Raw genomic sequence first — 22,979 nt, 5'->3', positions numbered from 1 at the left:
CTCGGCGTTGCACGATCATCTGTCTGATCACCTCATTCTCCGCATCCAGGTTGTCCAGCCGCGAGCCGATGATATCGAACGACCGATCGAGGGAGCCGCGGAGATCGTCGAGGGCTTGGAAGTTCGCTTCATAATAGTTGCTTGGAAATGGCTCCACGGCTAACGTCGGGGCCAGGAGACAGTCGCAGCGGTCGCAGATATGCTATGGCACTGTCAGCATGTGCGTCTGTGTTTCGTGGACTATGTCGCCAACCGTCTGGATAGAGGATGCTTCTGATCCGCTTTCGTAGGCCATGGTTTGGATCCTTGCTGACGTTCTTCTCCAGACCCAGACATCCCTTTTATAGAGCCCTTCCCCGCCAGACAATACCATCCCGACTGTTAATCAGACCGTCGGCCTTGCACACCATGCAACACTCCGCTAGAGCATCGACAGACTACAGTACGTCGGTGTACAGCGTGCTTGATGCGGGGACATTTCCCGACCGACCCACCACGCCCAGCTCGTTCGAACACTACCTTGTCAGTCAAGGGGGTCGCAGCTCGGCCGCTGACTTGTCTCGGACTGCCCTTCAGCAAGGAAAGAAAGATCGTCTCACCGATGAGGAAGAGTACAAGAGAGCTGTCTACGACGCATCGTTCCTACGGGCGGAGAACGCTTGGTTTCGTGGGATCCGGAAGGCAGCCGTGTCTCTCCACGAAGGGACAGTCCAGCCGGTCGCAGAGACGCTGGCTTCGGCCACTGCCAAGATTCAAGACTCCCTCCTGCGTTTTTACCTAGCGTTTGGCGCCGTCGAGCACGCCATCAAAGCCGATGGGCCCGGGGCGAAATCTGACACTGAGGCGACACTACGGGAGCTGAACCCCGTCTTTGAGGGATGTCGTGCCGGCCTCGACGAGGTCCAGGGGGCCCTCCGAGCGTTACAAGGTGGGTCGAGCACTTTCTCCCGCCGGGTTCTTGAATCCAATCGCTCCTACGCTAGCTTCTTTGGAGTGGACTACGAGGAAGACGGAGTCTAGTGATAGTTCCGGATCTAGCAATGCATGCATCTGTTATTTCTGGGCTGGGTAAACACCCTCCAAATGTTTGATATCGATTTGGATCAAGTAGTCGCCAAGATCAATGAGTCCCAAAAGCATAGTCCTCACCGATAGCCACCAGATATGGATAGCTGTCAGGCCCTGAGGTGCTATTGGCCATGTAGCCATAAGTATAATGGCTTCCGAAGCGGCAGGCCTTAGACACCTCTGTGGCGGCGTTGATAAGATCCACGCACATGGTTTGGATGGGATGGTCCAACTGTGATGTCTCGTCAGCCGCGATCACCTATCCATCTAAGACTATTGAACCGCACTTTATTGCACATAAAAATGGAGGAGTGTCCCATATGGGATAGGCGCGCGCAGCTTCCTGGTTGCGCCACGCAAATAGTGTCTTGGGCTGCAACATCGTTGAGATGGCTAATATTATCTGCTGTCTCATCTAGGCGGGCTACGCCGTATTCAGTGGAGCACTGAGGCTTTGTTGCTTCATCCTGTTGTCCTATTAGGTCCTGTTTTTCCTGTCTGGTTTCTGGCTTACCATTGCCCGCGCATGAAGATCTCCGCCGTGATGGTAATTTGCGATAGGGAATGAAGTCATATGCAGCACCTACTTGTTTCCTGTCAAAAGTTTCCAGTCACCTCCGTGTATATTGGTACTCCTTACTGGATGGCCAATATTGGAGTCAAATACGACTGACGTCCCATCTCCCCCAGTCACCTAGTTCTCCCTGTTAGTAAGCACGAGAATACACCAACCACGTGAGAGAAGTATGCAGGAATGGGTTCGTGCTAGGTCCTACAAGCAGATCGGTACACATCCTCACTGTGGGTAACTTACTGCGCCCAGTCCGACCGAAACCATGCAACTGAGGATGCTGTATGTCTTCATGGTATCTGTGTCTTTGCATTATCACTCTCTATGGCCCAGGGCCGGATGGGATATCGGTATTTAAGCCACCAACTTTCTCCTGTTAAAACGTGCCATCAGATTGTTGATTCCCGGTGATGTAGCTGCCATAGCCACATGTGTCCTGTTAATAGCCTAGGTAGTTTATCTGTTACACTATTCGATGGCTGCATCGGACACCCAGGTCTTTTGGGGGATTCTTACTTTCAAATGGAGGGCTCTACAGTACCCTGCCACTTTCTACGGTAATATTTTATCAAAATATGTAGACTCGGGTAGTGTATAGTGGATTCAAATTATATCGTAGATGAACAGAGGCGCGAAGTGTACTGTACTAGCTATCCTCTTATCAACGCATTGATTAGCAAGCATACTGACCCCAGTGCTACCATATTCTTTTCTTTGTTCCCTCATCCCGGTTAATAATACTCCTCGTTGGCAAGCATATGGGCAATTATCTTCCCGGCATCCGTGAAACCACTTACTCTAGTGACCCTAACTTCAGTTGCCGGGGTATTTGGATTGATTGGCCATGAGCGAGCCCTGAAATGGAGCCCTGAGGGCGCGCCCCAGGGGCGAGCCCCCATCGATTTAATTGGGCATTCTGACAAACAGGGGTGTCTAGATTGACTTAATGTGAGCGCGCTCAGAAAGGAAGTTCCGCGGCCGGCTTTACTGGCAGGGTTGTTGGAATCGATTGGCTTGAGTAAGCCCTGAAATAAAGCCATGAGGGCGCGCCCCAGGGGCGTCTCTGCAGACGTCACAAGACGGGTAATGGAGTACCCCAGCCTTTTCACAGCTTAATGGGCAATCAATCACGCCTATCAGGCGAGGCTTGAAGCTGAACCAAGCGGTAGCGAGTTCTAGACAACGAGCATGGAACACATTGCTCACTTAGATTCAAGCAAAGTACGACCGCGGGCAACCAATGCTGGATAAGAAGCCCACATCGTGGAGCAGGCTGAGCAAGATGCCCCTGGAGATTGCGGAAGTGAAGATAATAGGTCCAGGCTCTCTCCTTGACTGTCATGGCTCTTCTCCGTATAGGCCTGTTGGGGAAGTTTCGAACAGCGGTAGTCCCAAGCTAGATCACTGATCAGCCTTTATGAAGTATAGAGTAGCCTGTCCCTTACGGTGAAATTTTCGCAGTTCCATCGGTACTCTCTTTGCGGATCGATGTCTGCAAATGTGGTCAGAAGCAAGCTCCTATTTCCTCATGACACTGGGGTATATAGACCCCGGGGCTGACTTTGGTTCGGTTGACCGCACTTGGCTGCAGAAATGAGGTCTAATGCTCACATAAGCCTCCGACCGCCTCACACGGCGAAGGACGAAAAGATCACGAAACTTGAACTCTCAAGTCCATCGGCCTTACTCCAAATCCAATTGCTCTTTTCCACATTTGTCCCTGTCTCGAATGAAGGCAGTGGACGTTCCGGTGGACATGACCCCTCTTGCTCTTCCCGCCTCTCGGCGGAGCGGCTGGCCATCTTAGCCTCAAGAGCTTTGCTGTATCACGAGACTGGACGAAGTATGATGCCCCAAATTCGGTCCGAAGTGTGGCAGCCAATTTTCCGACACTACTCACAAAAGTTACTACGAAGAGCAATTCATAGTCTTCTCCCTAAGCTACAACGCAAATGCCAGAATTTCAGGGTGCAGAAAGCCAGAAGTGTCCCAGACCTTCGATTCCTTCTGAGTGAAAGTAAGGGGGTTATTCTACAAAATATCGTCTAGAGGGGTCCGTCATACTCTTGAGGCCCCCGCCACTTCGCGGATGGACAAAGGCGCTTCTACAAACGTCAGTCGTGAGAACAATACTAGTGTAAATGCCACTTACGATCTGTTTCTTTGGCGGTGGCCAGGCCTTGGACTGGCTACTGTTGTAGGAAATCATATATCCAGTAGCGTGTTGGATTACAAGGTACACATTTGCGGCAAAATGACTGGCAAAATTGTCCGCGTAGACTAGCAGGCGGCGCTTTTTCTTCTCGAACTTCGATCTGTGTTGCTCTGCGGCAGAAGCCGTGGCCAGACTGCTGGGGGTCTCGCACTCCACCCCGTCGTGAGGGGAGGGGGGCCACCCCTTGTCGGAGGAGTTGTTGTAAATCAGAAATTCGCCTTCTCGGCTTTGGACTACAAGGTAGACCCTCGAGTTAAACAGCTTGCCAAACTCGTCCGTCTGTTCGAAGAGCCGATCGCTGCGTCGCTTGAACCGTGACCGCTCATTTTTGCGCTGGCGTCGTGCCTGGTCCGACATGGCAGTGGTAGTTCGGGTCCGCGGGATCAACGTACCCGTCGCGAAGGGCGGAGCCCTTTGACTGACGGGCGATCGACGGGTATATAAGAGGCCCACGAGTGAGTTCATAGATCTGTTGGTGGTTCACGTTGCATGCCTGGGAGGGATGATTTTAGCCATATGCTTCCGGCCCCTCGTAAATACTCTCCAGCCATACGCCCGCCAGTGCGTGAGATTTGCGGTCCTTCCTGGTATGGACCAGACGCGTCCGCCTGGGGGGAGCTGACGGCGCGTAGATGGTACTAAGCAGGGAACCCTGGCGTGCAAGCTGGCGAGTGTGAAAAGGTTGTGGTCCTTGACAGAAGCCCGTCCATTCACGCTGGTGAGGATACTCCGGGATCCAGACCATGTTGGTCTTCCGGAGCCGGCATCCAGCGCATGGCACCTCGTTCCCCACATCTGATCGCTCATCCGCCCATACGCGGGGCTGACCCGGGACTTCGTTGCCGAGAGGTTCTCCGACAAGCTACCTGGATGCGTTCCTTTAATCGAAGTAGACTTGGCCAGGCCATTCACAAACTCGTGATAGCTCAGGTCACCGACGAGGGCGTCCCGTAGACATATATCACGCAAGATGGAAGTAGATATATAAAGCATGGAAATCCCAAACGGTATCCTCTTCATTTCAGTTATCCAGTACATCTGTCCCAGACGATGGAGTCCACCGATCCTACCAGCTTGTCTGTTCAGGGTTCAGACCACAGCAGTGGTAGCTCGAACTGCTCCTACTGCGATGACCAGACGAGCCTGCCTCTCCTGAGCTATCACAGAGATAGACATCACCAAGCGAGCCCGCATCTCATCCGTCTTTTCAGGGCTGGTCGGGGTCTCCTGGCCCCGGAACAGGGCGAGGAGGCTGCCCATGAGATCAACACTCTCAACGAGGACATCCGTCGGCTCAATCGCGCGCACTTCCGGGACGAGAACCTGGGGACGATTGATACTGACATCTTTCAACATGCATGGAAAAGTCCAGGGTCTATGTCACACCTGCGGGACTTTTGCGAGAGGCGTCACTACCCCGCTGCGTGGGCCTGTATACCGCCGCAGCCGGGCGATGGCTACTTGCCTGGTACTAACGCGCTCTTGGATGAGTGTTCGTGGAGGACGGCCGGGAGTCTCCTGAACGCCCTCTGGACCCTCCAGAAGGCAGCGGCCTCACGGTCGATCGTGGAAGATGTCCGGGGCATTATAGGCAAGCTGCAGCGTGACCTCAATCGACTTATCCTGTCCGGCAGTGATATCCCCAGAGCGGTCCCTGTCAACCTCGAACACGTTGCTGATGTGTATGGCATGCTCATCGCCTGCCTAGAAGACGATCAGAGGAGCCTCTACGAACAGGGTCGGGAGCATCTCCGGAAGGACTGCCTGCTTTACGGGTACCCGGAGGGTTGGGTACCCGAAGCGTATGACGTGGAGAAATTGGAGGAGTACCTTGAGCTCTAAAGCCTCAGTTAGGTTGAAGAGTGCTCTATCCTGTAGAATGATCCGAGGGCTTCAATCTTTCCGTCGCGTGAGTCGTGGTTTTGGAAGTAGCTCAGTCAGTATAAATGCATGGAGTTGGCATCCGCAATTGGGCCCCATACTCAAACCTCCTAGTTCGTATACATAGCCAGTCCCAGAACATTATTACCATGCAGTCTATTGCCCAGAATCCAAGCGACAATGGCGATGGTGTCACGCAGGAGCCGGGCGCAAACGCTTCCCCCGGGCTGTCCCCTGCCGTGTCAGCAGGTAGTGGACCTCAGGTCAGCGATGTCATGGAGCAGACCTTGTGTCACATACTCAGAGGGAGCCCGCGGGACTATGAAAGGATCCTTACGGTCCAAAAGACCGCCTCAGACAGTGATAAGAAGCGGGCCTATCGGCAAAAGATCCTTCTGGTGCACCCGGATCGTTATCCGCCGGAGATGCGGGAGAGAGCCCATGTGGCAACTCAATGTAAGTGGAATCTTGCCGATGGCAGGCAGAACTAACATCCACGGTAGGGCTCAATGAGGCCATCGTAGCGCTCAGAGGCCCAGGTACGACCTTACCGAAGGTAAAGCTTACCTTACCGAGCACATCAGACGTGGGGGAGGAATGGCACCCGTCCGCTTTTGGCGAGGAGTCTGAGACGGATGATACCGACGATGAGGAGGCATCTCGCCCCGTGCCATATGCATCTGAACCGATCAAACGTCGCAAGGCGCCTAAGGAGATTTGGGAAATTTACCGAAACGCAACACCAGCGGTTCGGGCCCTTCTGCAGAACGCCGACAACTCTCTGGCCTGGGACAAAATAGAATCGGCCCGGCGGGAGATTGCGGCGTACTATAATCTTCACGAAGAGATTGAATCCTGGGACCGATTCGACATTATCGGTAATCTGCTGAGAGCCACCTCTCAAGAGGCTTGTACCCTCCGGAAGAAACTTGCAAATGATAAGACAGATGTCATCGCAAGAATGGCGTATGCTAACTTGATGGATCGTCACCGTATGTCGGTTGACATTTTCGGATGGCCGCCGGAGTGGAAATTACAGGACTTCGATGAAAACGACGTTTGCGCTAAGTTCTATCTCCCCGCCCAGCCGTATATCGAGGCTCTGAAGGAGAATCCCGACGATCAGGTAGCGATCACTAAGCTAAAGGAGATCAATTCCCAGATCGAGAAATATGCTGAAGACAACATGTTGGAGGGCGAGGGCCTCACCATACCCGACTACGCATTACTGGACTACTACAAGAAGATAGATCTTGTCAGAGATCGCCTGGCACAGGACGAAACGGATAGTGACGCTGCAACCCAGGCGCTTGACCTAGATGCAGGCATAAGGCAGGTCATTGGTAAGCAATTTCCATTGGCATGGGTGGTGCAGGGCAGTTCTACTGCCCAGAGCGGTCAACCCTCTACTCGGGGCAGCACGCGCTCTACAGCTGGAACGGGTTCATCTACCCAGCCTTCTATTCCACCTGACGGGGCTTCTACCGGAAGTAAGGGAACTGTCCCCGCTTCTGGCATGGGTCATCAGCCTTGCACCAGAACTGGCGAACCTATTCTTGGCCACAGACGCTGGAAGGTTGGGTCACAGGGAGAAGCGTGGCTATTCGCTGTGCTGAACGACGAGAATTCGCGGGTGGGGGAGCTGAGATCTGGGACCCTCATTGGATGTGACGCAAAGGAGGCCTACCTTGGATCAAAAAAGGGACTGGAAGTTACGAATATCGGTCCGGGGCAGCGAGGGTTCTGGGAGAAGACTGAGTATTTCTTCCTCCGCCCACGGAAGAACGAGATATGGGAGATATGGGCACTATGTAAGACGCCGACCGAGCGTCTCCTTGTCACTCTGACCAGCTATCGCCACCTGCGCAGGGGGGTAGACGCCGACTACGATATTGCACTATTTTGCACAAAATACGGGAGGCCGATCCCACCGAATATCGCTAAGAAGGTCTCCCTTGGACACTTGCGGGGCATCACCAATCCGCCTGCCCGTTCTACGGAGCCTAGCTCTACGGGTGACGACGGATGCCGCGATCCTCTCCGCTTACCGGGGCCTGGAGATCCACAGGCCTGGCGTTCGCAGGAGACACAGGCAGAGGAGATATTGAGGCGGGCGCGCTCGCAGGCAAATAGTGGCAGGACACGAGTGGAGCGGGCTCAAATCGAAGATTTGGCCGAGAAACTGGCACAGCTTCAGACAGAACTCGATACCCTTAAGCGCGAAAGAGCTAGGCCATGTGAGCCGTAAAGGTTGCGCGGAGACTACAGGCATATATAAGTCATCTGAAACCCCTCCGTATGTACGCAAGTGAACTACCAACTAGCAATGATACATACCGCTTTTCTGTTTGGTCTCCCGGTCGTTGCCCTTGCTTTACCTGAGCCGTTTGAAATTCCGTCAACCGATGGTATTACCCACCGCGTGCGTGGTGAAGTTCCAGAGACGCTTGCGTCTGTCACTGAACCCACCGGACCTGTGTACCCGACCATCAGTGACGTCCGCTTGAGAACCGAAAATACTGCGGACGACCTCCCTGCATGGTTCACGTCCATTACCTACGTGCGCGAAACTGTACCCACCGGTATCCCCTCCCAAACTTCGACCGGGGGAGTGGCGGAGGCTACGCCGTTCACATGGCAATTTGGCGTTATGAGTGTAGTCGGGATGTGTGGTATAATGGCCTATTTGTGAGATTGGCTTCGAGACCTCGGGGATTGGACCTGGCGGGCAGTTGGAAATATATAAATAAGCGCTTCACTATCTCATAGAAATATCCAGCCATCCGTACCTTATCTTGACTCCCATGGAGGCCACCGACCATCCCCTCCAAATGTATCATCGGTATAAGCACCAGAGAGCCACCCAGCATCTGATCGAACTATATGAAGCAGATAGAAACGGAGATGGGGCTGAGGGGAAGGCAGCCCAGGCCATTTTTCAGCTGGATAAGATCAACACTCGCATCCGTGAGATTAACCAGGAATACGAGCTGCCGGAGCGGCTAGGTATTATTGACTACGGAGCCTTCCTCTACGGATGGAATCGCCAGGAAGACCGGGCGCTGCGCGACGCGAAGTTCGAAGCCTTCTGCAGGAGGAACCACTACATGAAAGGCTGGAGCTATCTCCCTCCGAGGCGCATGTACGACTATTTCAACGATCGAGATGGATGCAACCATACTGTGTGGGAGTCGATCACTGCCTGGTTGAAACTGATCTGGATATTACTCCGGCAGCAGGGACAGTCAGACATAATTGATGAACTGGAGACGAAGCTCTGCAAGCATGCGGGCGACATGTCAGACCAATTCGATGGGCCTTTCGTTCTATCCAAGCTACATAGCATGAGTAGGTTACTGCATGCGCAATACTCAGCCATACTCCCCAGTGCAGTGATAGAGCAGTACGAGGGCGAGAGAACACTCCTGCAACGGATGTGCAATTTTAACGGCTTCCCGGCACAATGGATTCCTGGTAACTATCACGTAGAGCGCCTGAAGGTCTGTCTGAAATGACTGGTTTATGTATGTTTAAAAGGAACTTAGCCCCGTGGACTGCTACCCAGCTACAACCAATCCGCCATCAGTTCGAGACGGCTTTTATGGAAGATATCGGGGAATTATTTGTATTTATCTTTCTTCTTGTGCCATGCGCTATTCTGGTGGCGTTCATCTTGTTTGTAACATTGTTGTGGCATAGGCCACGGGCCGCTGTTGATGCATACCTTTCACGACGTCGACTTGGCCGATGTAGCGGGCACCGAAAGGCTTTTATGAATGACGTGAGCCGGACTCCACTTTTGCCCGCAGGATCATGTCCAGGTCTTCCTTAATTGGGGCGGGGTAATGCTTGTCCTGAACCTGTAAGGACCGTGCTCACTCGGACCAAGAGCCGAAGCCTACCATGTTCGTCACCACGACCAGCAAGTCTTCCGCCGAGCTGAGGTAGTAAATCCGCCCCGTTGGATTAATACGTACGGCCAGAAAGATATCGGCATCGCACTCCACCCTATATTTGGCTGCTTTTCTGAATAAAGACTGTCGTCGTCTACGGCGTTTCTGGGATTTCAAGCGGGAATCTTGCGCCATGGTGCTGGCCTTCTTCCGTAGTCCAAATGCAAGCATTTATAAATCTGCAAGGCTAGTGCGGGCCGGTCCTAATGACGCCGGAAGTTCATGACAAATGACTTGCTCATAATCATAAATCCCTCCCTCATGCCGCTCAGACTACCTCGCTGATGGGGCTGTTTGGTGGCTCCTGATCAGCCCCACCGGTAGCCCGCTCCCAGCTCACCCAGTCAAACAGGTCATCATCCTCCTCCGGGATTGGAAGGCAAGTGCCCAAAGCCTGTGGCTTCAGTGATGCGTGGGCAGGGATTTGCACCGGAAGAAAAGTGATATGACCTGGCACCAGGTCAGCATCGTTTCTAACACCAATCGAGCAGAAATACCTTGCTCAGTGCTATAGCATATCTGGATGTCCGGGGCGAGCATCAGTTCGGCGCGACGGAGGGTTTCCTCCAGAGGCGCAGTTTCCATCGCCAGGAGGGATCGTAAGACGCTTGCGAAGGACGACGCAAGCTGGAGATTCAGTGGTTTCGTCCCGAGAAGCTAAGCTGATGGGAGGCTTACCCGATCCATGTAGGTGCTTTCCGATACTGGGAAAGCCATCATTCCATGCGCCTTGGAGATGGAATACCAGCCCTACTGGGGCTGGGGAACCATTTATAAACCACGCTGAGTGCGGGAAGCTGCGGACCGGCGGGAGTCAAGCACTGCTGTAGCTTTAACATCGAATACGCATTATTTTTCTTATCCCGAGTGCCATGTGCAGGGATAGACGCTCGATGAGCAGCACAGAACAGTAATTAGCCGGAGCCGAGGACCTTGCCACCCCTTGTCGGAAAATGCCTTCCATACTGAGATTGTTTTTGGTCTAAGCGCGAAAGTCTAATCTCCTTATTGATACTATTTGCTCTTAGCTAACCATTCCCCCTTCAGGGTTTTGATAGACTCGCTGAGGAATGCGTCGGACTTCGTACAGTCTAATATAAAAATTCGCTCGTTGCACAAGACCGCACTGCGTTAAGTTCATAAGCCTGCTATTAAACTACAGTACAGTATCGATTCATCAAACACAGCCATATGTTCGTCCTCTATTTTTAAGATGGCTTCTCTGACGAGCGACCGTTACACAATCGCCGTGGGTATGCGCAGAGTCTGCGGCTATCGCCACATAATTAACCGGCTGAGGTCTGCGTGATTGCGAGTCGTCCTACTACATAAAACAAACCATGCATAACGTATTGTGGCATGCATCCCAAGGCAGTCAATGATGAATCCTCTTGTTACAATTCTTTCCTTCGCCATGCTCCCGGGCGTCCTGGCAGGGCCTTCACCGGGATATGTATCCGCGGCTTATTTTGTAAACTGGGTAAGCGTCCCGCTCCACTCCCCCTCAACCCGCGGGTTACTATGAAGAGGGTGCCTGACGAGTGCAAGGCGATATATGGTAGAAATTACCATCCGCATGATCTTCCGGCAGAAAATCTGACCCATATCCTATACGCCTTCGCGAATGTTGATCCTGGGACCGGCAATGTTTCTCTCACGGACAGCTGGTCGGACCTTGAGAGGCATTATCCAGGGGATGAATGGGATGCACTCAGCACCGATAATGCTTACGGATGTATCAAGCAGCTCTTCGTCCAGAAACAGAGGAACCGAGCGTTAAAAATCCTCCTTTCCATTGGAGGGTGGACATACTCGAAAAACTTTCCCGATCCAGTTGCGACCGACGCCGGCCGTCGCCGGTTCGCTGAATCTGCCGTTAAACTTATGCAGGATGCCGGATTCGACGGACTAGATATAGACTGGGAGGTAAGTGTGGTGAAGGCGGAGATCTATTATATTGTTCCTCCTGACCGGCTTAGTATCCTGAAGACGAAAAGGCAGCCGACAATCTTACACAACTACTTAAAGAACTTCGAGAGGTGTGGACAGACACCTGATCACTTCGATAAAGGACTAAGTGCAGCATTAGGAGCTCGATGATTATAGTAAGAATCATGGTAATGGCAAACACTTTCTTTTAACCCTGGCCAGCCCAGCAGGTATGTTAACCTCCTAGCATCCGATTCTACTATTGTGCCAATATACCAGGCCCAACCCATTATTCGGTGTTGAAACCAGCGGAGATGGACCGCTTTCTTGATTACTGGAACCTCATGAGTTACGATTATTCGGGTAGCTGGGACCAGACGGCCGGGCACAGCTCCAACCTGTACGCCTCTCCGACCAACGGGGAAAGTACACCGTTCAACACGGACCAGGCCATCAACTACTATGTCTCACATGGTGTCCCCTCCCGCAAGATTATCTTGGGAATGCCTCTCTACGGCCGCGCCTTTGCCGACACGGATGGACCGGGGAGCCCTTTTCATGGTGTCGGGGAGGGCAGCTGGGAACCCGGCGTATGGGACTACAAAGCCCTGCCACGAGGGGGATCGCATGTCACGGAGCAGTGCGATATCGTCGCCGCGTTTAGTTACGATTCCGAACGGCGGACAATGATCAGCTATGACACGCCAAGTATCACCAAGATGAAAGGCCGATATATCAAAGCGAAGCAACTCGGTGGGGCCATGTGGTGGGAGAGCAGCGGTGACAGCGCTGGGGAGTTAAGCCTGATTGCCCATGCAAGTGACGCACATTGATGTTTACGCTCATGACTGATGCATATGACAGATGGTGGATGAGTTGGGCGGGACTGCTGCTTTGGACCAGGGCCAGAATCAGTTGAACTACCCCATGTCACGGTTCAGGAATATAAGAGTTGGATTAACTTGAGGTTCACGCTGTCCCTCCGGGAACGAGTTCTATACAGGCATGAAAGCACTGGGGTAGCCCTGCTTGTGTTCGACATCTTGCGCACCCATGACGCAAACGAGGTGTGGTATGTTTAACAGGTAAGGAGCTTACGCTCCACAATCTCTGTAAATGCTATTGTTCCATCCCAATTCAGGCCGTGTCTAAGTTCAGTGTAATGGCTCCATGCAAAGACGCAGATAGAAGGCTTACCTTGTCCAACCAGAGTGTAAGAAAATAAACCCAGAGCATCCTTTTGCAGCTAAAGCCCATTCAGAATGTAGTGCGGCGCGCCTCTCATTGTCAAAAACGGTGAAGGCGTTCCTCCCCTGGCAGTATGGCCCGTGTGGCTGTGAAGACGCATATAGACAACTTCTGCGGAATGGTTCGCATATCTAGCGGCCTAAAATTTGGCACCGAGTGTCACCTGCCGGTGATATGGAATGGACAGAGAGCTGTTAGAATGCAGGGATGGTAAACTGCATTGTGAGCACGGCCAATCATGTCGGGTCCTAAAGACGCAAGTAGTCGTCTGGAATGGCCGGAAAAGAAAGTCTGCATGTAACTCAGTCGACGGCACGGATATATAACTACTAGCCGGCGCCTCTAACCAGGTTGTGACCGTTGGGTAAGCCATGATGGTTACGAAGCAGTATTGCTGTGTAGTCTGCAGCAAGGCGTTCAAAAGCAAGGCTGGAGCTCTAGCCCATACCGTCGATGTCCACTATTTGCCATGTCCCCAGTGCTCCCTGCGGTTCGAGAATACAGCGTCCAGAGATCAGCACCAGCGTGTCAAGGGGCATTACAAGTGTTTGCGTTGTCACTCGGTCTCTAAAAGTCGTGGTAATCAGTGCCATATGGACGCGAAGGCATCTACATTCGAGTGCTGTTCTTGTAAGCGTCACTTCGCGAGTGAAGCCGCTCTTCGACAACACCTGCACGATAAAATTCACCAAGACCTACAACGAAAGACCGCTCATCGCTGTGAGGACTGCAATAGGGTTTTCCCTTCCAAGGTCGCACTCGAACAGCATATGCGGTCACCGATCCATAAACCCTTGGCCAACCTGCGGTGTGTTACTGAAACATGTCGGCTTACGTTCAACGTCCCCTCTGCTTTGATCCATCACCTAGAGAGTGGCTCTTGCTCGTCAGGTTGGACACGAGAGAAAATAAACTCGGTGCTTCACCAATACGATAGCGATCGACTCCTCACCACCCGCTCTGTGTCATTAAACACAACACTCAGCAATGACTCTCTGAGCAGTCTGGTCTCCAGCTCATCCTACGATATTCTTACGCCTGCCGAAGGGAGCGAGACCGACAGCGATTTGGGCGCCGTGCTGATCACATCATCACCTCGAGATGTTCACCACAATAGGTCGATGCAAACAAACCTATTTTGTCCTTTGTGCCAATCAGATGGCAAAAAAAGGTGCTTTAAGAACCGGAGTGCCCTCCACATGCATATATCATCCCCAGCCCATGCAGAAAGGTCGTTTAAGTGCCCGATTGCCTTCTCTGGCCCGAGAAGCTCGCCAGCCGGTCAAGTCCAACGTTTTGCTACTCTCAGCGGGCTTACCCAACACCTCGAGAGTGGCCGATGCGGAGGAAAGCGGACGTTATGGAAAACGCTTGAATACCTTCAGAAAGATGTCTTTCGGTTTGAATGGCCGGGGAATTTCATTCTAAGTTAAGTTGGGTATGTTCTTGTATTTGATTCCTATCTATACCTGCCACATCGCCGCTTACCAAGCTTTACAGATCTTAACTACATAAGGGCGCATTAGTTAATCTACACCTACACGCTATTACTCGGGATACCTGCCACTGCAGGAACGTTCGGAGCAGAATGTAAGGCAGTGACCGCCTCCTCTCGGGAGCAAAATCGTCTTTAGATATAGCATAACTAAAGACTTTTATTCCCTCCCTGTGGTCGCGAGCGGCAAACCTTCCAATGCTTTATCGATAACTACATGTTATATGATGGTTTACTCTGGCATATTTCCTTTTAGGGTTTTGTCATGGGATGTTTATTTCGTATCCCTAGTCCATAGTATCAGCTAATATAAGAGCTTCATTTATGTCAACTATCAGATCTAATATTTTCAGGCGTTTTTTCAGAAATGAGAATTCATTAAAAATTGCTGGTTACCTGGTACGTGAGGTACGTAAGACTCTCAAATTGGGGTGCGCCGGTATCTCATATAATTTTAGGTTACGGTGTTGGGGGAGGACCTAACAATATCTGTCTGACCTCCCACGGACTACAGACCGCATATGGTGGGCATCTCACGTATAAATAAGTCTACCTCCCCCGACCCCATCCTAAAAACCCAACCGCTTCATCCAGATCCGGTCCCCTAGAGACCTCTTGTCTCAGAAAGGATGCAAGGACTACACATTTATGCCATTGTAGCGGCGGGTATCTTGGCAGGTTTTCTTCTAACCCATGCTCTCTCCTCCCTCACTAGCTGGACGAACCTGATCTCCATCCTAGTCTCTCGACACCTGACACTTCCTCTCGTGGTTCGAAGGCATCGGCTCTGGGGTCCGTGGTCAAGGGCCAGTGTTTTGCAAAACTTATCCTTTATTGCGGTCAATGTCTTTCTTGTCCTCTTTCCTATGGGATCCTTGTCCAACGCTAGCTACCGGGCAGGAGAACTAGCCCTGATCAACTTGATCTACCCTTTATCCACCATCCACTTAAGTCACCTTGCGGACCTCCTGGGCATTACTTTGCGCACCTGTAGGAAAATCCACGGTATGACCGGCTGTGTAGGCGCTGCCTTACTATCATTTCATGCCGTTGCTGCCATGCAGGTATCAGAGTTCAGCTTTCCGCTAGATCAGCCGAGGAATCTCTGGGCTATGATTGTACGTTTCAGTGCTACGAAGACTTCAATTTTTCTCTCTGACAGTCCGAAGGCAGGTATCTCACTAGTCCTCCTTGCTATTATTTCGATACCATGGCTCCGCCTATTATCCTATGAGATATTCCTCCGAACACATCAGGCCCTGGCTGGGCTCGTCGTATATGGCACTTGGCGACATCTACCGGCTGGAAACCGCCATACAAAATTATATCTTTTGGTCGCGTTTGGGATCTTCGGCCTCACCCTGCTTTTACAGTTGGTGACCTTCTTATATCGGAATGGGCTCTTTGCTGGACGGGGCTCTCCTAGAGCCTTGGTTTCGTTCACTGTGAGAGAGACTAAAAATGAGAATCCCGTTGCGACTGCTGCCCACATTCGGGTTTTACTCCCTCGGGCTATAAAGGTTGAGGCGGGGCAGTATATTAATCTCTGGGTCCCGTCCGTCAGCCTTTGGTCATGGGCGCAGACCCATCCTTTCACAGTCATCACCTGGTCCAAGGGCGTGCAAGATACAATGGAACTCCTCGTACAGCCACGCCGTGGATTCTCCGCAGATCTTCTCCGCAGCGCTAATGGGGCGACAGATGGTTGGGTTTCGTTCCTTGCCCTTTTCACCGGCCCTCACGGAATGAGTATCGATGCCAGTCACTATGAAAGTGTCTTGGTGGTGGCCAGTGGTTTTGGAATCGCCGCCGCAATCCCTTATCTGAAAAAGTTAATTCACGAGTGTAAAACTTGTACTTCACAGGTCCGCCGATTACATCTGGTCTGGCAGGTGGAGTTGATTGACGAGATAGCTGCTGCACAAGATCTATTAAATAACCTCTTGGATGATGATATCTTGGATGCGGGTTGGGTTTGTTACCGATGGTTTCTATCAAGGCTTCTTGCGAGACTAATCTTAGTTTCAGATACTCCATATCTCCATGTATTTAAGGAGCGGCCTCGAGGAGGAGAAAGTACCCTTTGGTCGAAACAAACGAGCGTGCCTTTATCAGGGTTTACCAGACTATCAACAGATTATCGCGCTGGAGGCATCCGGTGAGCAAATTAAAAGGCTATCCAGCATCCAGGACGACCGCGGTGGGTTGCTAGTACTTGGTAACGCACACGCGCCGCTTTGGCGACTCGACGCTAAGCTGCTTGCATAGTCTCCACAACGGCCGAGATCCGAGACCACCTACGGGAAACAGTGAGAGGATACCTTGAGGACAGAGTTAGGCTCGTAGAGCTGGAGTACCAGCCGAACGTTCCATGACTCGCGGGTTATTCCTATTAACCAGCTCTCGGGCAGATGTGAAGGGCCACGGTTTGTTGGGTCTTTATCTGGCTCGCTTTTCAACTTTTTACAGCATACACTTTCGGTTGGCAGGAACAAGGATAGGAATCTTTATAGGCTATCTATCTCCCCTTATCCGACTCAGGTACGTACGAGTAGAAAGTACGCGTGGTTATCAGGGCAAGCCATGCCAGACCAATGAGGTCGTCAGGAGTCCACTGGATTTCGCTTAGCAGACGCTGCTAGAGGACTGTAAATATCTTTCTGAAGTGATGCGAAGGCCCACAAACCTTTTTAAGCTCCTCGAATGACCCAGCTGATGTAGTCGCGGAGAGGAACTCAACAGCAGCCGAATCAGTCGGCCAGCGCTTGATATTATCCACCCCGATTGCCCCATCGTCTTTGACATATTTCTGCATCAACTGCATCGTGACCCGGGCGACGGGAGACAGGTCACTAGGCTGGATTCTACCAGGCGTCCGTTCCGACAAGCAATCGAGTCGCGCTAAGAGGAGATCCGGTCAGGAAATGGTCCACTATGGTCCAAGCCGTGGACTTACCGATCTGAATATCCCCTTCAAGATTCATCAAGACACCAGAAGAATCTAGGGAAGGGTTATGGAGATTTCTAGAGACAATATACGAAAGACCATCAATGAACTACGAAACGTTAGCTCCAGCATATCAACGCACTAAGGGAGAAGGTTCAACCTGGGACATGATAGCAGCCAGCTGTCGGTGGTTTGGGAAGGCTTTGCAGGCAACAATGTGGTCAAGGGTGAGGGGATAGAACCTCCCAATGGTATATAGAGCATTGGTAGTCTGGAAACATTCTAAGGTCGACGCTACCTTTGCGTGGTGGACATCACGGAGAAGTCGCAAAATTCTGTCTGCATCCTTTCGGGGGTACCGACGAATCGCCCAAGGGCCACGGCAGCCGGTTTGTCGAGTGCACACAGCAACCGTGCCTGCAAGATCACAATCATAGGATTTCTCAAAGGTATCCCAGGGATCCTCACCGCGTACAATCAGTTCGGATACTTCTGTCGTTTCTCTTTCTTGGATCTTCGAAAGGGCTAAAGCTCGCGGTGTGCCACGGATGATTTTACTATGAAGTTCTGTGAAGGATGGGGAGACTCTCCTTTTCGTCAGACGCCCACTGGATAGTACAGCCTCTTCGCTTTTTGTATCAACTCTTGGGACCGATGACACGGGCCCTGAAGATTTGCTGATTGATGAGTTTGAAAGAAGAACCCCATCTAAATCGATGATAGTACCGCGTTTATCGTGACCAGGCTCCATGATTGCGATAACACAGTAGACCAAATTCCAAGAGTACAACGATGTGCCGAGTGGCAGGGCGTAGAGGCTTTCTTATATCTTGTTAGGGCACAGCGGATCCGGTGGTGCGGTAGCTAACCTAGGGTGGAACGAAACACATTCTCACGCGGTTGAGGAGTACACTGCTGATGATATATATACTCCACCGTTGCTCTCCCTCCAGTCTGTGCAAGTCAGTCTTCGCAATGCAGAGGGCATTATTCACCGAAGAAGAAGTGCGGTTGGCGGCGGAGCGGCGCCTGAAATACTTGGGAACTGCGAAAGTTCATATCAACCAAATTCAATTCGACCCTCCATTGCCAAGAGATCTAGACCCCAAGAATTTGAACCGGCTTCGGGAAATATTCCGCAAAAATCGCTGTCGTCGCTTAGATGTTGACAATCATGTTCCAGCCATTGTGTCTCAGCATGATCTCAGTCTTACTCTCCAGAAGGCGAATGTCCCGCGCAGGTTATTGCTGACTAATGATCCACAACACTTTCCCCTTTTAGGATTCTCAGTTGGGCAGCTACGGGCCTTACACGGACGTCATCGAGTGCAGGCGGGCGCTGAGATGCTGCCCCCAGCGGACCGCTGGTGGACGGTAGATCTCTACTCGGACGGTATGACATACATCCCTTGCATCATTCAGACTGACCATTAGAACAGACCTCGGTGACGGTCTGAAAACCTCTCTGGTAGATGAGTACGCCAATCAGAAGAAACCAACGGACGGAGAAATATATCGAAAGATTCGGCAATATGAATTGGAGGATAACGAGGCATTTCGACAACGGTGGTTCGTCCGGTTGTCGCCGAGCAACCAAGATCGCCTAGACCAATTGGATAATAAAAGAAACCGTTGTCTCCGACGAGCCTTCGATCGGTTATTAGCGATCCCAGGGCTTTGGCTCCACGGGATGAGAATTAGCATGCTTCACCGTTTAATTGCTACCGGTTGCGTCGAAGTAAGCCGTGGAACCCGGCGGCTTCTCTTAGTGGCTGTGCTGATCGCAAATTTACAGGAGATCCTCGCGTATCTTGGCCATATCCGAGACTTCTGGTCCTCTCTGGTTACCTCAGATCCTTCCGCCCTGAAGAAGATTGATACGGACACAGTCGACGCCCTTCAGCTAATGGCACCGGGAAAATGCCGGACTGATGCAAAAATGGCCCGTGGGCTGGTCCTTGGTGGTCAAGTACTCGCGGGGTTTAACGATCAGGAGCGACAGATTATATGGGATAACATGCAGAATTTCGACGGGTTGATCCCATCTCTATATACCTTTTTCGAAGACTTCAAGTACCTAGAAAGCTGCTCGCATTGCGTCAAGCGGCTGATTGGCCCATCAACCAACTCGGTATGGCAATCGATGAGCTCAATATTCATTCCCTCCGAGGAGGGTGAGAGCGTTATCCAGACTTCAGAGTCGACTTTCCGGTCCGAGCGTGGGTCCGACAGGGAGCGCCTCGATAAAGGATATTTACAGATGTGGCTGTATGCTATGAGACATTATCCTCTAATGCCGCCGAACCCGAAGAATGATGACGACTTACTGGCCAAGCCCGCACGTGGCAGGGCTGATGACAGGGTGATCCATGAGATGGCCGAACTTGCCCGCCGACTTGGGTTTGATTCGCCGGAAATTAGGGCTTTATCTGGCGTCTCTCCTGACCATCAAATCGCGCGAGCCGCCTTACTCCAGGCCCGGAAACCTGGTCGCTTCCGGTATGACCCGCAGCAGTTCGATACCTTGGTTCAGCGTGTTGTCGAATGTTTCGCAGCAGCAGTCCCTGAGGAACCCGGGGAGGTCCATGAGCTTCTTGCGGACAGCTCAGTGAGTGCCCGGGCGCGCTGCGGTATGCCACGAATGCGTACGCATAAACAGGATAGCCTTCTGCTCTTCCTAGACCGTCTGCATGCCGATATTGAGGTCGCTGATACAATTACAACGTTCTTTGTCCGACGCTGTGTCTACTTCGCTTTCTTTGGGAAACCTGAACGGTCCGGTCCTGCTGAGGTTGGCCACACCGGACCACCAGACATTCCTCCTGGGTCACCATTGTTCGTTGGTGGAAATCAGCTGGTCCCTCACACAATCCATCATTCACACGAAAGGGAGCTCCTAGGTAGGTCACCGGAGACGAGGGCCAATAGGGAAAGACGCACGTTTCAGCGCCGACGAACACGAATGATCCGACGTCGACTACAGCGACCAGCAGTGGACCAAGAACCTATGGAGATAGAACGACTCGGCACTGAGGCTACAGATGAGGACATGTCTGACCAGGACTCCTTAGCATGGGAACCTGCTGAAGGGCAAGCAGCAGCACCCCAGACGGAACCCATAACGATTAGTTCGGCACTTGTGCCTGCAGGGTCTGAAGGATCTAACATCATTGCCTCGGCTCCGGAGGATAGAGAACATACGAGTCCACCTGAGCGGCGAGACTCGAGCAATCCACCTCAATCCGGCCCGGATGACGCGAATGCGTCTAGTCAGTGCACGAGAATTTCCGTTGAAGCAGTACCGATTACGCGTGACTCAGTCCAATCTCCACCGACTGCAGATCTTGAACAACAGGGCTCGGGGGATACAACACGGTCGTACTTGAGCGCATACATTGACAAACTGCATAGGGCCGTGAAGGAGCAGGAAGAACTAGAGGAGAGATTAGATCGAGAGCGACTCGAGGAAGAACTTAATCTTTCACGTGAGGAACCGCCAAGTTTAGAGCTGGTATCTGCATCACAAAGGCAGCAGACTCTAACCATCGGAGCCTATGGCGATGAGGGGGCAGACGTCGCTGCTCAACCCCACCAGGAAGGGTCAGAAATCAACGAGAGTTCCCGGGTGGCATCGTCGCCTCCCCGGCGGGGTGATAGCAGCAATCCTAGTCACAGTGCTCGTGCTGATGATATTCCACAGGTGGGTGAGACCCATCCGCCATCTGGACATGTGCAAATCACATTTTGGAACTATGAACGAGAAGAGTTTAAGTTGTCAGACCTCCTCCAAGTGGATCCGTCGGATCCATCGCAGGTGGAACGTGTTGCGAAGAAATATATATGGAAAAGTTATAGGTTATACGATAAGAATATGAAGAGTCTTGGTCCAGCGCAATGTTATCGCGCGGCTACTCTTGATGGAAGCAACGCAATATTTATTATTTCAGAGCACGAGCAGGAGAAACTTGCAGCTGATGGCCGATTTGTGAACGATGAACGGATGCTGTCGCTGGCTTCGCGGGTGCTCGATGAGTCAGAGCCAGCGACCCCAGTTAAACGTTTACGGCATCATTCTGTTTCGTCAGAACGCTTACGACATCATTCTGTTGCGTCAGAGGAGCTATGAGTAGCCCTCCATGTTTGATCCGCAGATGTGTAGCTCGACTTGAAGCGCATTAATACATATGGCTCTGATGGCCATGAGTAGGGCTTTTCAAGGCAAGGGACGAAACAGGAAGCACCATCTGTGTTGTAATATGGGATATAAATACTATTCTATGTGAGCCGTTATGTTTATTCCATCGCGTGAATAGCTTCCTATATACATGTCCACATGAATCTATTCAACTTAGGATCAGTAGATTGAGAAGGCCATTCTAAGAGAGAATCCTCCCTGTGAATATCTTCTTGTGAGGAAATCCGCCATATGAGAGTCAACTTGGAATAGACCGCCAGCCAAGAAGAATAAGTTCATGTGTATCACCCTCTGAGACAGTCCTAGTAACAGAAGCATCCAATCAAGACCTCGGCACTCACATTTCTTCACGTGTGCAAGAGCTCGACGAAAAGCGCGATCGAAACCCCAATGTATTGAGCAAATTACATTCAGATTAGTGTTGTGTATCGTGCCGTATCGTTTAACTATAGACTTAGTAATCGTATTTAGTGGTAACTAACTAGAATTTGCGGATAAACATAAGCCCGCAGGCAAGCCAAGGGAGAGATGCGCAGGTACATCGAAGGATAGCGGAATTCATGAGGGGCTGCAGCTACAATGCTGCCTTTAATAGTTGATAATAGTAAAGATATCTGTTGGAGGAACTAGATAACATCTACTATCTCTACGAATCCCACTTGAAGAGCACAAACAGATTGCTGTGATCGGAACACCACCCGGAAACCATTCAGAACGTTGACAATGTTGGTACTCGGTAGCCAAGCTTCTATACCCGACTTCTGTAGTCACCGGACCAAACAGTTGTCAAATTGTTCAGCAGTCCACTGATTAGTACTGAGCCGCCCGAAACTTGTTTCTAGGTTCTGTAACGGGAGATTTGTTTTCGAACCCTAATCACATGGTATTCACATGATACGCTAAACCTAGAACAGCTAACCCGTAAATAACATGTTTTGTATATAACCAGTAATAGTATACGCCATTGAATAATTCTAGTATCTGAAATAATACAGAGGCCTAGAAGATTTGATGCAAACTAGTCAAACAGGCAGCCATTGAACTGGCAATTTGTCAACAACCCTTTCTCTCTCTTTTCTATCTTACAGTTGAGTGACTGTATATATATAGAGAGAGAGAGAGAGAGAGAGAGAGAGAGAGAGAGAGAGAGAGAGAGTGTGTGTGTGTGTGTGTGTGTGTGTGTGTGTGTGTGTGTGTGTGTGTGTGTGTGTGCCTGTCTGTGTGTGTGTGCGTATTCATACGCTGACCCCTCGCAACTAAGCGCAAATAAGCGATATACAGGTTAACCACTGTTCTAGATACATGATCATGTTCCACTGTGATGTGTTTTTCCAAATTTCCTGAACGGTGAATTTTGAACCTCACCTGGGAAGGCCTGTGATTGTTCCATTATAACCTGTACTCCATTACCCCGTGTTGTGGTTTCCTCCATGGAGACGATTGCGGTGGTAAATGTGGTGCCGGCGACGGGAATCGA

General features: G+C 51.4%; 11 protein-coding genes across 11 annotated transcripts; 8 read left to right on the top strand and 3 right to left on the bottom strand.

Moving 5' to 3' along the window:
- Positions 1-408: 408 nt before the first annotated feature.
- Positions 409-1,020, top strand: BDV59DRAFT_195850 (uncharacterized protein; the record flags this gene model as incomplete). The annotated part of the gene is made up of 1 exon (XM_073692640.1): positions 409-1,020. The coding sequence occupies one exon, from the start codon at positions 409-411 to the stop codon at positions 1,018-1,020; it is 612 nt and encodes a 203-aa protein (XP_073543926.1).
- A 50-nt stretch (positions 1,021-1,070) lies between these two features.
- On the bottom strand, positions 1,071-1,855 carry BDV59DRAFT_120668 (uncharacterized protein). Its single transcript, XM_073686789.1, has 3 exons — positions 1,583-1,855; positions 1,356-1,535; positions 1,071-1,300 (listed from the first exon to the last, which is right to left on the bottom strand). Exons 1-3 carry the CDS (start codon positions 1,640-1,642, stop codon positions 1,121-1,123), a joined length of 420 nt encoding a protein of 139 aa, XP_073543925.1. The 5' UTR covers positions 1,643-1,855; the 3' UTR covers positions 1,071-1,120.
- Positions 1,856-3,684: 1,829 nt separating this feature from the next.
- Positions 3,685-4,211, bottom strand: BDV59DRAFT_205435 (uncharacterized protein; the record flags this gene model as incomplete). The annotated part of the gene is made up of 2 exons (XM_073694645.1): positions 3,685-3,744; positions 3,792-4,211. The coding sequence occupies 2 exons, from the start codon at positions 4,209-4,211 to the stop codon at positions 3,685-3,687; spliced, it is 480 nt and encodes a 159-aa protein (XP_073543924.1).
- A 693-nt stretch (positions 4,212-4,904) lies between these two features.
- Positions 4,905-5,696, top strand: BDV59DRAFT_205434 (uncharacterized protein; the record flags this gene model as incomplete). Its single annotated transcript, XM_073694644.1, has 1 exon — positions 4,905-5,696. The coding sequence occupies one exon, from the start codon at positions 4,905-4,907 to the stop codon at positions 5,694-5,696; it is 792 nt and encodes a 263-aa protein (XP_073543923.1).
- Positions 5,697-5,884: 188 nt separating this feature from the next.
- Positions 5,885-7,983, top strand: BDV59DRAFT_205433 (J domain-containing protein; the record flags this gene model as incomplete). Its single annotated transcript, XM_073694643.1, has 2 exons — positions 5,885-6,191; positions 6,239-7,983. 2 exons carry the CDS (start codon positions 5,885-5,887, stop codon positions 7,981-7,983), a joined length of 2,052 nt encoding a protein of 683 aa, XP_073543922.1.
- A 556-nt stretch (positions 7,984-8,539) lies between these two features.
- On the top strand, positions 8,540-9,250 carry BDV59DRAFT_205432 (uncharacterized protein; the record flags this gene model as incomplete). The annotated part of the gene is made up of 1 exon (XM_073694642.1): positions 8,540-9,250. One exon carries the CDS (start codon positions 8,540-8,542, stop codon positions 9,248-9,250), a length of 711 nt encoding a protein of 236 aa, XP_073543921.1.
- A 1,852-nt stretch (positions 9,251-11,102) lies between these two features.
- BDV59DRAFT_195849 (glycoside hydrolase family 18 protein) lies at positions 11,103-12,583 on the top strand (the record flags this gene model as incomplete). Its single annotated transcript, XM_073692639.1, has 6 exons — positions 11,103-11,168; positions 11,237-11,614; positions 11,668-11,727; positions 11,778-11,847; positions 11,897-12,432; positions 12,482-12,583. 6 exons carry the CDS (start codon positions 11,103-11,105, stop codon positions 12,581-12,583), a joined length of 1,212 nt encoding a protein of 403 aa, XP_073543920.1.
- Positions 12,584-13,334: 751 nt separating this feature from the next.
- BDV59DRAFT_195848 (uncharacterized protein) lies at positions 13,335-14,298 on the top strand (the record flags this gene model as incomplete). Its single annotated transcript, XM_073692638.1, has 2 exons — positions 13,335-13,355; positions 13,390-14,298. 2 exons carry the CDS (start codon positions 13,335-13,337, stop codon positions 14,296-14,298), a joined length of 930 nt encoding a protein of 309 aa, XP_073543919.1.
- A 651-nt stretch (positions 14,299-14,949) lies between these two features.
- Positions 14,950-16,735, top strand: BDV59DRAFT_210473 (ferric reductase family protein; the record flags this gene model as incomplete). Its single annotated transcript, XM_073695608.1, has 4 exons — positions 14,950-15,478; positions 15,530-16,333; positions 16,389-16,578; positions 16,629-16,735. Exons 1-4 carry the CDS (start codon positions 14,990-14,992, stop codon positions 16,733-16,735), a joined length of 1,590 nt encoding a protein of 529 aa, XP_073543918.1. The 5' UTR covers positions 14,950-14,989.
- A 113-nt stretch (positions 16,736-16,848) lies between these two features.
- Positions 16,849-18,515, bottom strand: BDV59DRAFT_186946 (uncharacterized protein). The gene is made up of 4 exons (XM_073691119.1): positions 18,177-18,515; positions 17,468-18,125; positions 17,317-17,416; positions 16,849-17,261 (listed from the first exon to the last, which is right to left on the bottom strand). Exons 2-4 carry the CDS (start codon positions 18,056-18,058, stop codon positions 16,999-17,001), a joined length of 954 nt encoding a protein of 317 aa, XP_073543917.1. The 5' UTR covers positions 18,059-18,125; positions 18,177-18,515; the 3' UTR covers positions 16,849-16,998.
- BDV59DRAFT_205428 (DUF3723 domain-containing protein) lies at positions 18,283-21,433 on the top strand (the record flags this gene model as incomplete). Its single annotated transcript, XM_073694641.1, has 3 exons — positions 18,283-18,700; positions 18,747-19,045; positions 19,103-21,433. The coding sequence occupies 3 exons, from the start codon at positions 18,283-18,285 to the stop codon at positions 21,431-21,433; spliced, it is 3,048 nt and encodes a 1,015-aa protein (XP_073543916.1).
- Positions 21,434-22,979: the final 1,546 nt, after the last annotated feature.

The sequence above is a fragment of the Aspergillus ambiguus genome (genome assembly GCF_047715705.1).
Source record: "Aspergillus ambiguus strain CBS 117.58 unplaced genomic scaffold BDV59scaffold_45, whole genome shotgun sequence".
Classification (NCBI taxonomy): Eukaryota; Fungi; Ascomycota; class Eurotiomycetes; order Eurotiales; family Aspergillaceae; genus Aspergillus; species Aspergillus ambiguus.
The sequence above is the reverse complement of the archived record's forward strand: the minus strand, read 5'-3'. Positions and strand labels throughout refer to the sequence as shown.

Excerpts from the sequence above, each read along its gene's own strand:
- BDV59DRAFT_120668 (XM_073686789.1), bottom strand. The coding sequence starts at position 1,642 with ATGACTTCATTCCCTATCGCAAATTACCATCACGGCGGAGATCTTCAT. Across the intron at positions 1,536-1,582 it reads ATCTTCATGCGCGGGCAATG|GATGAAGCAACAAAGCCTCA; the intron begins GTAAGCCAGAAA and ends ATAGGACAACAG. Across the intron at positions 1,301-1,355 it reads CCATTTTTATGTGCAATAAA|TTGGACCATCCCATCCAAAC; the intron begins GTGCGGTTCAAT and ends GAGACATCACAG.
- BDV59DRAFT_186946 (XM_073691119.1), bottom strand. The coding sequence starts at position 18,058 with ATGGAGCCTGGTCACGATAAACGCGGTACTATCATCGATTTAGATGGG. Across the intron at positions 17,417-17,467 it reads TGGCTGCTATCATGTCCCAG|TTCATTGATGGTCTTTCGTA; the intron begins GTTGAACCTTCT and ends AACGTTTCGTAG. Across the intron at positions 17,262-17,316 it reads TGAAGGGGATATTCAGATCG|CGCGACTCGATTGCTTGTCG; the intron begins GTAAGTCCACGG and ends ATCTCCTCTTAG.